General features: G+C 39.1%; 1 protein-coding gene across 1 annotated transcript in view; it reads left to right on the forward strand.

The window, feature by feature from the left end:
• The window catches only part of ppp1r16b (protein phosphatase 1, regulatory subunit 16B), a gene marked incomplete at both ends in the record, with an annotated part of 63,585 nt that extends 58,798 nt beyond the window's left edge, over positions 1 to 4,787 (forward strand). Inside the window, 5 exons of the mRNA XM_083939476.1 lie at positions 1,087 to 1,212; positions 1,308 to 1,383; positions 1,713 to 1,842; positions 2,257 to 2,404; positions 4,335 to 4,787. Of these exons, the coding sequence (XP_083795602.1) occupies positions 1,087 to 1,212; positions 1,308 to 1,383; positions 1,713 to 1,842; positions 2,257 to 2,404; positions 4,335 to 4,787 (933 nt within the window). The remainder of the gene's footprint in view (positions 1 to 1,086; positions 1,213 to 1,307; positions 1,384 to 1,712; positions 1,843 to 2,256; positions 2,405 to 4,334) is intronic.
• Between the last annotated feature and the right edge of the window lie 8,628 nt (positions 4,788 to 13,415).

Genomic DNA, 13,415 nt, shown 5'->3' on the forward strand with positions numbered 1-13,415 from the left:
TCACACCTACAGGCAGTTTAACATTTCATCTGACCAGCACGTCTTTAGGCAGTTTTTAGATGCAGGGTACTCTGAAATGCCAGAAGAAGTCAATGCAGAGGAAATTTTACAGACATTATGAAACTTGTGATTTTTGACATTTGTGATGCTAGCGCCGTGGGTCTAGGGATTGCAGTGCCGGTCAGTTCACCACTTTGGTCCGAAAACTGAAAAATCTCAAGTGTTTATATCAAGCATTTATACCTGATCCAAATGGCTACACTTGAAGGCAGAGTGAAAAGCCTGCCATCGTGGAGAGGGGAGATGATGTGATATTGCTTGAAATTGGAGATAACAGCACTCATTTTCAGACAGTCTCTTCAGGAAGTGGCACTGGCCGAAATGCATTAAAACCGGACAGAGCTGAGCCCATCAGGAACTGATAGACCTTGACATTCCTCATACGCTTCAAAAATACCCTCTTATTGTAGAACCTCAGATAAACATCCACTTTAACACGTCAGGTACTCAAAGATCATGGAGCCGGGTACATTACTGACGTGCAATAAAGCCTGAATTCAGCCTTCACATTCTGCTTTCCAAATAGTTTAGATGTTTTGCTGTAGATACATATGAAATGTCATTGAAAAAGTCACTGCATACCTACACATCTTTCCCTCTCTCTCCTCTGTCAGTATCTAAATAAAGCATTAAAATTCATAAAACATATATTTTAGAAAATGTCCTGGTACATTTGTTTTCTCATACAAGTGAGTTTCTGACCTGAGTCATGTCAGGCCGGCAGGATCTGTTTTTATCTCTAATGATTAATGCAGTTCAGTACAAACAAAGAGCTGTTCCAGCTGGAGCCAACCCCCATCAGCTTAAAATGATGGCAGAGCCTAAAGTAATCTGACGACATCAGTGAGTGAAGGTGCCCAGTGATGCACCCATGCACCTAACGGACGCAAGTGAATGTCTGAGTTAGATTTTTGCAGGTGTATCGTGAAGTCCAAAATGGTCAGCATTATGCTTTGGCATCTTCACTGTGGCTTTAGTGTGAAATGGTGGAAAATTCTAATTATTGTTCCTCCTCCATCCTTGCAGCTCCACATCGCAGCAGCAAGTGGCTTTGTGCAGGCTGCAGAGCTGCTGCTGGAGGGGGGAGCTCGCATGGACCTGAGAGATTCAGATGGATGGCAGCCTCTTCATGCTGCAGCGTGCTGGGGTCAGGTAAGGTAAACATAACAGGAAACCGGAAACAGATAAGCACACACACAAAAGTTCTTTGAAACCGTTAACGTAATTCTCTGCTGCTGCTGTTTCAGATGCATGTTGCAGAGCTGCTGGTGTCTCATGGAGCCAGTCTCAATGCCAAGACCTTTCTAGATGAGACCCCCATTGGTATATTTACACCTCAACACTCTTATCAATATACACCTGGTCGGGGGTTAAGAAAATAAATCAAAGTTTGTTCTGTTTAAATGCTGATTCAAACCTTTTTTATGCTATTTTCGTAGCTAGCTATATCATTGTTTTTAAATTTTTGGCAGTCTTGATGGTCAATAAATTGTAAAATGGGGATGTTTTAAATAAACAGTAATTGTGAGAAACTAGTAGCATCACTAAGGATAATAATTATCTAAACAAATCTGTAAGAGAGTAGCAAGGCACAACAAATTTAATTTGAAAGGAGTTACATATTTCCCTACATTCATCCTTTTTATCTTAAGATCTGTGTGAGGACGAGGAGTTCAGAGCCATTTTGTTGGACCTGAAACACAAACATGACATAATCATGAAGTCGCAGCTCAAACACAAGACCTCACTGTGTCGGCGAACATCCAGTGCAGGGAGTCGTGGGTAAGTACTGACATCTGCTGGTGTTACTGCTGCCACTACAAATTGTATTTAACATTGTTTATTTACTTTTCTTTCCCCCAAAGAGACAGGAAAGATCAGCAGATGTAGAAAAAGTTAGACAAAAAAAAGTATGTACAGGGTACTGACAGTTCCCATTAGATTTAATTTAATAGAGCAGCGTTTCAGCTTCACAGAAATCCTTGTGAATGAAACAGTAAGTAGTGTCAGTTATGCCTTCTGTAATGTTTTTGTAAGTATTTTTCTTTTATGTGCATATTCTAAACTCTTATTTAGACTATTTTAGATGAACAGAGCCACCTCTCTTTATGTTCAAATGTAAAGAAAATGCTTTAGTCATATTTGTTTGCTTGTTTCTTTCCTCCTTACACAATTCTTACACTCCCGTGTCCACAGAAAAGTGGTGCGGCGAGCCAGCCTGTCGGATAGGCACAACTTGTGCCGTAAAGAGTACGAGACCGAGGCCATCGTGTGGAGAGGAGGGAGAGAGGAGCAGGATGAAAGAGAAAAAGAGTCTGATCAGGAGAATATCCAGGTGGTTAATGTGAGTCTTCAGCCTATTGCTCCTTTATTCCTGTTGTCATTGTTTTTTTTTAAATTAGGTAAACCTATTCATAAATATACATCACGTATGTTATCCTTGTGAAATAAGCTTTTTCTTTTTAGTTAATTTTGTTGTTTCATGGTGTATGTTTTAACTTCCTGTATCTAACTTACCAGAAATTTACGACCTGACATGACATGGATATATTTAGCACAGCCAGCAATATAATCATCTCTCCCACACACCAGGGGCCTCATTTATCAATCTTGCGTGAAAACGGGCGCAGATCTGAGCGCAGAATTGGTTGTAGGAAAGGACCCACGTGTGATTTATGAAACATTCGTATCGGACCAATCTCAGCGTACGAATGAGCGGGCCTTGATAAATGCAGCGGCTGAATTCGATCGTCATTAACATGTTACGCCCTTAAATATTCCTGGTTCGGAGGCCTCGCCCACTGAGGTCAAACACGGAGAGGAAGAACGCTGGTACAAAAAGAAACTTTTCAGACACACAGATCGGCATCCTGACATCCGAGATGGAGCAAAATAAAGATGAGCTTTTTGGCAGTCTTAAGAGTGGAATAAAAGGGGCCCATAAAAACGAAAAGAATAATGGAGGCAGTCAACCTGAAGCAGCGCTCCACTGTGTCCTGTGTGTGCCTGTGCGTGTGTGCGCACCGCTGAACCTGCGCTCCTGCTCTGTAGCGGGGTTAGCCAGCGGGTCATTAGTTATTCCGTTAGAGGATAACCTTTGTCACCTAGAAGAACCATACCAAGATGTTAATCATCTGATACCTTGTTTGATTTAATGCAATTTATCAAGGGTAGCCACTTACCGAGGAGATAACTTTGGCTCTGCAGTGCGCATTCCTGCAGCCGTGTGCCAACACATTCATTCATTCACTCATTCATATTCAACCGCTTGTCCCTGTCGGGTCGCAGGGGGCTGGAGCCGAGCTGTTTTGAAATATAAAAGAATAGTGTGTCCACCCGTCCTCCGTCCCCCCCTGGCCACCTGGCCGCCACGTTTAAAAGCGATAGCTTGGCATCACACATCACCTGTACATTTATCGAGTGGTAGTTTTGGCGATTGATGAATGCGTAATCATTCATGGATGGTGCCTTCAGACGCACATGAGTACAATCAATCGCTCCAACCACAATTTTAATTTTTTTTATTCGTTTTAAGAATACGTTTTGATCTGTTCTTAATATGTGACTGCTCATGCTTAATGACAGCTGAGGTTTGTTAATTATTTTCAGCCAGATTTTGCTGTGCTGCACCGCAAATACACAGGCTGAAATGTGCGTACACGATCTCAGACCAGGCGTGAGATTTGATCGTAGCTCCCGCTTACGTCCAAATTGATAAATGCCGAAGTTTGCCAGGAAATGGTCGTACGCACGTTTTTCTGCCGTACGTTCGTTTGATAAATGAGGGCCCAGGAGTCTAAATGTCAGATTTTACTTGTTTGCCAGTTATTTCCTTCTATACTCTTGTGATCATCAAACAGTTACACAGGAAGAAACCCACAATGGAAAAACAAACAAATCAACAATAGACTCACCAGATAAGAATGCAACATAGTCACATAGTATTTGAGTGCTATGGTTACTTTTCATATACTGGAAAACAAATATCCATCTTGGTCCAATTATAATCCCTTTTGTAAGCACTATTACACTTCCATACGCTGCAATTTAAGGCACGTTATCAACAGATGATCAAAACACTGAAATCTGAAATGGAATTACTTTGAGGTAGAAATGCAAATAAATTGGCTTTACACTTCTTTCCGTTTTGAGTTTGATAGTGTGGGAACCAGATCAAAGATATGTGATCCCCCCCGTACAGAGTGTGGCCTGTGTATATTGAACCATCTAAAAAGAGAACCGTAAAGGGATTATTCTCTACTGATGTCCCACAGGTCAAGCCAGTGGCAGCTGTGGAGTTGCCAGACAAGTCCAAGCTCCCCACCATTCTCAAAGACGGAAGCAGCAAACAGAACGGGCTCATCTCCACGACAACATCCACGCCGCCGCAACCGCCTTCCAACGGCAACACGCCATCGTCTGATTCCCCAACTCAGGAGGAAGCCTGGCCGAAAGAGCGTGCTCAGACTCTGTCTGAGCTCAAGAAACAGAGGGCCGCCGCCAAATTGTTGAATCACCCCTTGTTCAACGGTAACCTAGGTAACGGCTCCACAGACTCCGTCACTGATGCCAAAAACAACTCAGAGGACCCGCGCATGCCTCTGGTTTCCTCCAATGGCAATGCGGTTTACTACACGCCAGCCAGCGGCGACCCGCCCCTCCTCAAACTGAAACAGCCAATAGAGGAAGAGCAGCCGAAGGTGCGGACCTGCTGCTGTGTGTCATAGCACCCTTTTGAAGGAGCAGGAAGTTTTTGCACAGAGAAGAGAGGAACGTGCTGTAGGAGGAGAGGAAGGAAGGAAGGAAGAAAGGAAAGAAAGAGCAAGGGAGCATTCCTGTCTTTTAACATGCTTTTCCTCCCCTTCTTTAATCTTCTCCCAGAGAAGATGACTGGCCAGAAAAAGGTTTAGAAATGTTTCCTTGTACTTCCCTGCTGTGTGACTCCTGCTACAACAAGAGACACCTCCCCCAAAAGCAGGCATGTTTTAAGCGTAGCAAAGGAAAGGCGCTGAGCAGTGCCACTTTCTATCCTCCAGGTGTCACTTGGATTAAAAGTCCTTTTATATATGGAGTCTCTCTACAAGACAGAAATGGACAGAAAGTGCAAGATGCTGTTACTCCGGCTCTGCACCTTTAAGAATCAAAATGTTTTTTTTTTTTTTTTTTACTTTTTCATCGGCAAAGTGTCAAAAATTGTGAGTCAGGAAAGAGAAGATCTCAAGGTACAAAGGTGCATGTTCTGCCCTCAAAGATGGAGTTTTTTTCTACCTTACATATGGATGGTTATCACATAATTAAACAACATTTTCTTCAAGACAAACTCATATTGTTCTGCTTTGATTCTTGTCAAATTTGAAGGAAGTCCATCACAGAACATCAGAGTCATGTCGGACTGCAAAATATCAAACAGAGATCTGTGACATCTCTTCTGAAGTATCTGTCATGTTGAAATGCTGCCTGCGTAAGTAAAGGTAAGGGATGCCATAAAACAGTATTGAAATATTCAGGAAGTGTACTTCTACAGAGAGAGACAACAGTAAAGAGTATAGTTCTGCACTAGTGTTTGAAACTGTCACTATATTCTGTCTTACTATTCTTCACCTCACTGTCCGTATCAAACCCGAACTGACAGGTCATGCTCTGTTTTTTTGCATAACCCCTTGTGCTCTCTTGTTTAGATAATTTAAGAAAACATGGTTGAAAATTACTGTACAATTCTTTATTTATGAGATTAATGTAATTTGTGAAAAAAAAACGTATGGTTCCTAAAGTTGAATGTATTTATTATTTTGATGGTGTGGGGAGAGAGTGAATGCAATATTAGGTGAGCTGGGCAGTCTTCCAGCAAAGCACCTACTGGCACAGAACATCAAACGTTCATCTGATAAAGTGAAGTAAGGGTTACTGTCTGCTATATGTACATGTTATTAGAATCACACAAATAAGCCATCCTATTGGCATGGATTTCACATTTGTGTCACTACAAATAACAGTGTTATTTGTTTGTTTGTTTGTTTGCTTTTCTTCTGGTGGCCATTGTGTGGCTTAATCTTCTTCCAGTCACTGTACTTGTTTCATTAACAGAAATTGTAAATGTTGTGTAATGAATCTCTGTAAGTATTTTCTGAAGATACACATGGAATTGTATGCTTGCCTGGTTTCATTTTTTAAGCATTAATCCACATGGATTGGATATGTAGCAAGTCCACACCATTATGACAGGTGTCCCTGAATGCATCATGGGTTCAACATAAAATAGAATTAGCTTAACTGAAGGAATAATTTTAGGGAATATGCTTTCTTGCCATAGGTTAGATGAGAGATCAATTATAGCACTCATGTTTATACGCTAAAGATAGCCAGCAGCTGGTTAGCTTAGCATAGCTCTGCCTACAGTTAAGTGACCTCTAGAGCTAAAGAAATTCTTAGTTGACTAACACTTATACCATTTTGTCAACTAATCGATTAGTTAATTTAGGTTTCTCCACAAAGAATCATGAAAAAGCACCAATTTAAATCTTTAATTGTTTACCGGAGAAATTATCATAAGTTCCTTGGAAATAAGTCATTCAGCATAAAAACATATATATAAAAATGACTAATGGACTAAAGAAATCTTCATTGACTAAGGAAAAGAAAGATTAGTTGACTAATTGAGAGGGAAGCTCTAGCAACTTCCTTTTTCATGACCAGTTCAGCACATGACCCGTCATAAAAGTCCAGTTTTGTATTTATTTTTGTATTTTTAGTGTTAATTAGAGCTGCAACAATTATTTGCATAATCTATTCGTCTATCGTCATAATAATAATTTACTTTGATGACTGATTCATTGTGAAAGTATTTTTTTAATGCATTTTTTATGTTTTTAGCCTCAAACAGGGAGGTTTCTTGCTTTTCTCTGTTTCACATCAAATTAACCTGAATATCTTTGGAATGACAAAACAACATTTAAAGACCAATCCTTGGACAGGCATAGGCATTTGACCATTTTTATGATATTTTCTAGAAAACATAATATAGAAAAGATTCTGCGGATTTATAGATATTTGATAATGAAAATAATCGTTAATTGCAGCCCTAATGTTAACAAAGCTTTTTCACAACAAATATTTTGACTCATTGCAGGAAAAACACAGGTATAATTACTAACATTAACAACAGCATGTAGACAACAACCTTGGACCTGGCTCACCTAAAGCTAAAGGGAATACAGCCATCATCAAGGCTATTTAGACTTGTGCTACTCCTGCTTTGACAGGCCATAATGTCAAAGCTTGGTAAATGGCTCATTTATAGAGCCAGGTTAGCTGTTTCCAGTTGTTGGCCTAAGCTAAGCAGCTGCTAGCTCCAGCTTCATATTTAATACACAGTTATAAATGCAGAATCATCGTCCTCATCTAACTCTTAGCAAGAAAGCAAAAAAATCATATCCCCAAAATGGTGAATTACTTATGTTTATCTAACAACAGCTCCTCTAATCTCCTTGTGAGTGCCAAAGAGTCTTCCGTGATTTTAAAACTTTGGGGGAAGACTTTCTTTTCCATTATAGAGATTGTTTGAACCCGTTTAAACATAATTTTCCACAATGCCACTAACACTTTATCCTACTTACACATGAACTGTACAGTACCAGACATTTGTACAGATGCATTTGTAAATATGTTTGTATCAATCAGTATCCCCTTATCTGTTCCTGTGAACTGCATTTACATGTCTGCGATGTTACTGTTGAGGAACATATAGGAAAATACAATTACCAACATTAATGAACAGTGTTAGCAGACTGTGAGTCTTTGTAGACCCCCTCAGTAGTCTGAAGTCTATCTGGAAAGCCACATGCACCCAAGTGTCATCATACTTTTCTCCCTGCTGTTACGGTGACCAGTGTCTGCGGCCAGTTTTTGCAATTTTCTGCAATTTTTTAATGTTCTCATAGGAAGCAGTTTCTTTTCGATTCCCCTATTTTTGGTTCCTCTTTTATTTTTTTAAAGGAGTGTCGAAGGCAGTGACATCATCTTGTTATAAATTCACTGGAGTTACTCCAGTTTACGTTTGTCCTAGACTCTACGGTCAAGTCAATGTAAATGCTTCCTCATTCATGAAATCCAAATCACCTTCAAATGTAATTTTGAACTACAAAATGGTCAGTATTAGCCAGAAAGGGACAGTCATCTGTGGAAAAAGTACCCTGTGTCATTATGGTATATGTATATCAGAGGTGGGGGACCCTGATCCTGGAGGGCCACTCTCCTGCATGTTTTCGGTTTCTCCCTGCTCCAACACACCTGACTCTAATGCACTGCTCGTTATCTGAGCAGCTGAAGCTTGTCAGGGTTTTAATTATCATTAGACTCAGTATTGTTGGAGCAGGGAGAAACCTAAAACATGCAGGACAGTGGCCCTCCAGGAGCGTGCGTTCCCCTCCCCTGGTATATATTGATCAGATCTTGGGTTTGTCTGCAAGTCTTGTTGTCTAATATGATAAGATTATAATGATGTAGTAGAAAACTACTGATTTTGTAATTACTGGAATATATTGATGGTTACATTAACATATTTTGAATAAATTGTATATTTTGAGAATTTTATACGGTCTCTTCTGAATCAGTATTGCTCTTTGTTGTTATCAGGTATGATAGCTTCCTTACCATGTTAATAATAGTGTACCCTGCAGGCAGAAGTATTGAGATCTTTTACTGAAGTAATGTTGTAAAAACTGTTACAAGAAAATTCCTGCATTCAAAATCCAGAAGCATATACTGTATATTACTGAATGCATACGGATTACTGATGCACTAATGTTTTCATGGCTTTAATGTTGCAGCTGGTAAAGGTGTGGCTAATTTTAATTATTTATTGCCGGGTAGCTTAAAGTATAATATTAAATCATAATGTCCATAACGGACACAACCAACAATGCCAAATGTTTCTGTTGGATAAAACAAGACATTCGAAGACATCACCCGACATTTCATAGACCAAACTATCATATGATTAATCGAGAGGATATCAGAAGATTAAGCGATATTGAAAATAATAGTACCAGCTCTGGCAGTATGCATAGTTGTCAGCCTCATAAGTGGGTGCATCACACGCATATTGAGAAAAAAAGGACTCTTACTGTAGCTCATCGTTCATAAGCACCATTATTTTTCTTCTTGTATTCAGACACTTAATTGTTGAAGTCATGTGGATGTATGCAGCTCACGTTTGCATGCCGTCTGAAGGTCGCTTCTGATTTATCTAACCCTGACACGTCTGCCCTACTTCTACAGCTTTTTCCTGTTTGAAACAGGCAAAGTCTGGACTGTCCTTCACCACACAGCTGTCAGGGGCTTGGCCCAACAGCAATTGCTCTCTTCAATGATGTTCTGTGTTGTCTTTTTTCTCCCTCTATCTCTTTCTGAACTTCCTCACTCACTGGCTGCGGGGTTAGCAGGGTCAAAATTTGAGTGGATAGAAAACTTCAGATGACAGTTTTAGAAAAAGTAATATTGTCTTTTCTATTTTAACCTTTTTTCCTGCCATATAAAATTCTGTACTGTCCCCAGTGACAGTTCACACGGAAAACAGCAGCTATTATACTGTGGTTGCTTGGTCATTAATTTTCATTGCTGTAGATTTTAGGGGAGTGCCCTTTTGCTACTGATATAGTAGTCAGTCTTTTAAGGAGAAGCTTATCAGTATTTAGAGTACTTCAAACTGTTATAAAACAAAACCTATGTCAGCTCAGGGATTTGAAAACACATCATTAACTCATTTGTCAAACATCTACATCAGATTACAGTCCTTGATGTGTCTTGGGCAAATGTTAGGAGAAACCACCCTTTCATCTAAAGCTCCTTCCGTATGTCTAAGGCATATAGACATTAAGGAGGACAACGGTGCTCAAAACACACAATCCAGACTGCACTAACCTCCCCTGTGGGCCTGGCTTTTGCTATTGTGCTGGAGCTACACTGAGTCGAGGCCAGCTGGCTCGGGTCCCAGTCCTTCAGTCCTCTTCACTGAAGGGCGAAGTGGATCAGTGCCAGAAAGAGCATAAAGATGCATACTGACTGCTCTGTTGGACACAAAAATAGAGGTATGATGATGAAGGACACTGAGGAACCAATGCCATTAGTTGCTTAGACACTGACCACCATGATGGAGGGATGGGTGGAAAGAAGGGACTGGTGAAATACAGACGACATGCAAATGAAGGTTTGATGGCAGGCCTGAAAGTGGGCATCTGCTGGTTGGAGGCCACAACTATTGACTATCATGCCAGCTTGAAAGAAGACTCATAGAAGAGCGGCACAAAGGGAACGAATGGATGCAAGGAAGGATGGCTCAGTGGGTCCGAACTTCTGTCCGGTTCCCATGATCTGTTGGACTTAACTGGTCTTCAGTGTCCTGTTTGACCTGAATTCAAGATGTCTAAGTAGAGCGGGTCGATGTCTGTTTGTCTGCTGGTAAGTGATTTACACTCAGAGATCAAAGTCAGTTACTCTCAGGCAAGAGACAACATGCAACAGTTATTGATACTAATGCTGAGTGATAAGTTAAAGTCATCCCGATATTAATCATTTTAAGCTTCACAAGCAGTATGGCTCTAGACAATCCAATGTCTTTCGCTCAACTGAAATATCTCAACAATTACTGGTTGGAGAGAGGATTTATATTCCCCTTTATGGTGAACAAGATCAACACTATGCCTGCTTTTATTTTCTGTAAAGCACTTTGTGCTACTGTAAGATGCAATATAAATAAAGTTGATTTGATTTGATTTGATTTGATTTGATGAAAACATCTGCATGTTAGCATTGTCATTGTGAGCAATGAGCATGATAGCATGTTGACGTTAGCGTTTATCTCAAAGCACCACAGAGCTCCTAGTCTGATACTGATGTCATTAAATACCAAATATACACAATATCATTAATGGTATTGCTTAAGTGCTCCAGTGTACCACATGACCCCATAAAGGCACTGCACACTATAAACTACTAAAGAGATCCAGCAGTTAGTCATCATGATTTACAACAGCAACCCGACAGTATTTAAGCCTCTAAACAAGTTTTTATTTGATCTTAAACAACAAAACCGTTCAGTTCACAAACAGTTAGGCTTGTTTCAATAAACCAGATAAACTGGTCTGCTGAGTGCGTCACCAGAGCTGGAACTCTTTCTTATATGGCAAATGTTCACCTATCAAGTGTACCGAATAAATAAGTGTGGGTGTGCAGTTCTCAGTATGTCCTGCTCAGGTAAGGGCACCCTGCATATTCACAACACACAATCACAAGCAATACTCAGCAGTTAAAACACTGATGGAAAATGAGGTATTGGAAAGCTGATGAAACATGATTTTGAGTTGAGAATATAGACTATACAGTCTATGGTTGAGAACTGTAACTTTGCGTGTTTGCCTTGGCTTCACACTTGATTGGGAACGTGCAGTCATAATAATTGCTATCACAGTATTTCAGTAACTATATTTCTATATTTGTAACTACTGTACACACAGGCTTAAATAGTATTATCACTGTTTTTCAGGCAAATTAATATTACCTACAATTTGTAAAACCATTATCAAATGTTTCTCCAGTATAAAGAGTTACAAAAAGTCATAAATAAATAATAAAATCGAAATTTGTCAAAATACAATGTCCCAATTTAATGTTTCCAAAAAACAGTCACAGATTAATGTGTTGAAAAAAAGTCAGGAAAATCAAAGAAAAGTATTTTCATAAAAAAAAGTCATGTATGTCAAAAAAAGTCAAAATATTATATGTCCAAAAAATGCAGTCATAGCATAATTTGTTGAATGAGAAAAAGCAAAAAAAGCAAAAAAGTCATAGTATATATAGCATGTCGAAAAAATGTCATAATATAGTATATTGGAAAAAAAATAATTGTATAGTATTTATTTTAATTGATGTCATAGTATGTCAAAAAAATACCGTGATTACAGTGATAAACAAACATATTTTGTTGAAAAAGTCCTAAAAAGTCCTAAAAGGTCTTAAAAAGTCATAGTATCACACGTCAAAAAAAAAAAAGTCACAATATAGTATGTCTTATGGTTTCAAATGAATAGCTGTTTTAAACCAGCCCACACGTTGATCTTGTGGCTTTGCTGAGAAAAGGTCGGAAGCTCCAACTGTGGCGCGTTTTTCATGGCTTCCTGCCAAACATCCCTCTCTCTCTTTATCTCACATCCTACTCACTATCACTGCTGTCTCTCTGCCTTTTACTTTTTCTGTATTGTTACATCTGTAACGGCAATGTGTGTTTAAGAAAGGGCATTACCACAGTCACGATTCAGCATTCTCTGACATGAAACAATGCTGCACTTTTTCATGCTGAGGTAAAAGTAGAGTTGTTTCTGATCTTGTACTTTCACATTACTTCCTTTATGGTTAACACTGTCTGCTTCTTCAATTCTGCCTTGTTTTATGCAGATTCACAAGAGAAAAATAAAGGCAATGGTGCAGAGTAACTATACATTTACTCAAGTACTTACTTAAGTGCAATTTTGAGGTACTTTACTCGACTATTTCCATGCTAAACTTGTTTATTCTTCTACTTAACTACATCTCAGGGGAGATATTGTATTTGTTTTTAATTTAATAGACTTAACAGTAACGTTAACAGTAACAACTATGAAGACCAACATTTGACATATAATAGATCTTATAAATAAATCATGAGGCATTTTTATAGATTAAACTACTCAACATATACGTAGTTTAAACACCAAAAAGCTGCAGTAATGCCTCAGAGATAACTAAGTAATATAGAAACTGACAGGGGCTATTATGTCATCTGAGGAGAATTTTCACTTACTTTTCAAGTATATTCTGGTACTAATTTATGCACTTCTACTTAAGTGAAGCTATGAATACGGGACATTTACTTGTGATGAAGGGTTTTTTTTGTATTGTGTGGTGGTGCAACTGCCACTAAAATGTCCAGTAAAGTGTCTCAGTACTTTCTCAACGAGAGAAGAAAGAAAAAGCTAAAGGGGCAAACTCAAAAGCTGAAATGTTTGATGCACTATATCTTACTTTGTTCATGTGCAATGGGGAAGGCTTTTTACATATCATCTTTCTGTTGGTCGAACAGCCTTATCTTCCCATAACACACAGTAACATCCAAAAAACAAAAGCAAACCCAGAGATAAGGGCCAACAGTGTAAAGTAGGGAATTCTGTATTGTTTATCATATATTTAATAGTCTGTTATTGTTGCTATTTGTTTGTCTAATTTTTGTGCCTTTGTCTCTTTGTGCCTTGCAGCTTTGGCAAACGTCCTCCTCACCACATCTTTACTGTGAAAACAAAACAAACAAAAAAAAAAAAGACAGCATG

Source organism: Echiichthys vipera (assembly GCF_963691815.1).
Source record: "Echiichthys vipera genome assembly, chromosome: X".
NCBI lineage: Eukaryota > Metazoa > Chordata > Actinopteri > Perciformes > Trachinidae > Echiichthys > Echiichthys vipera.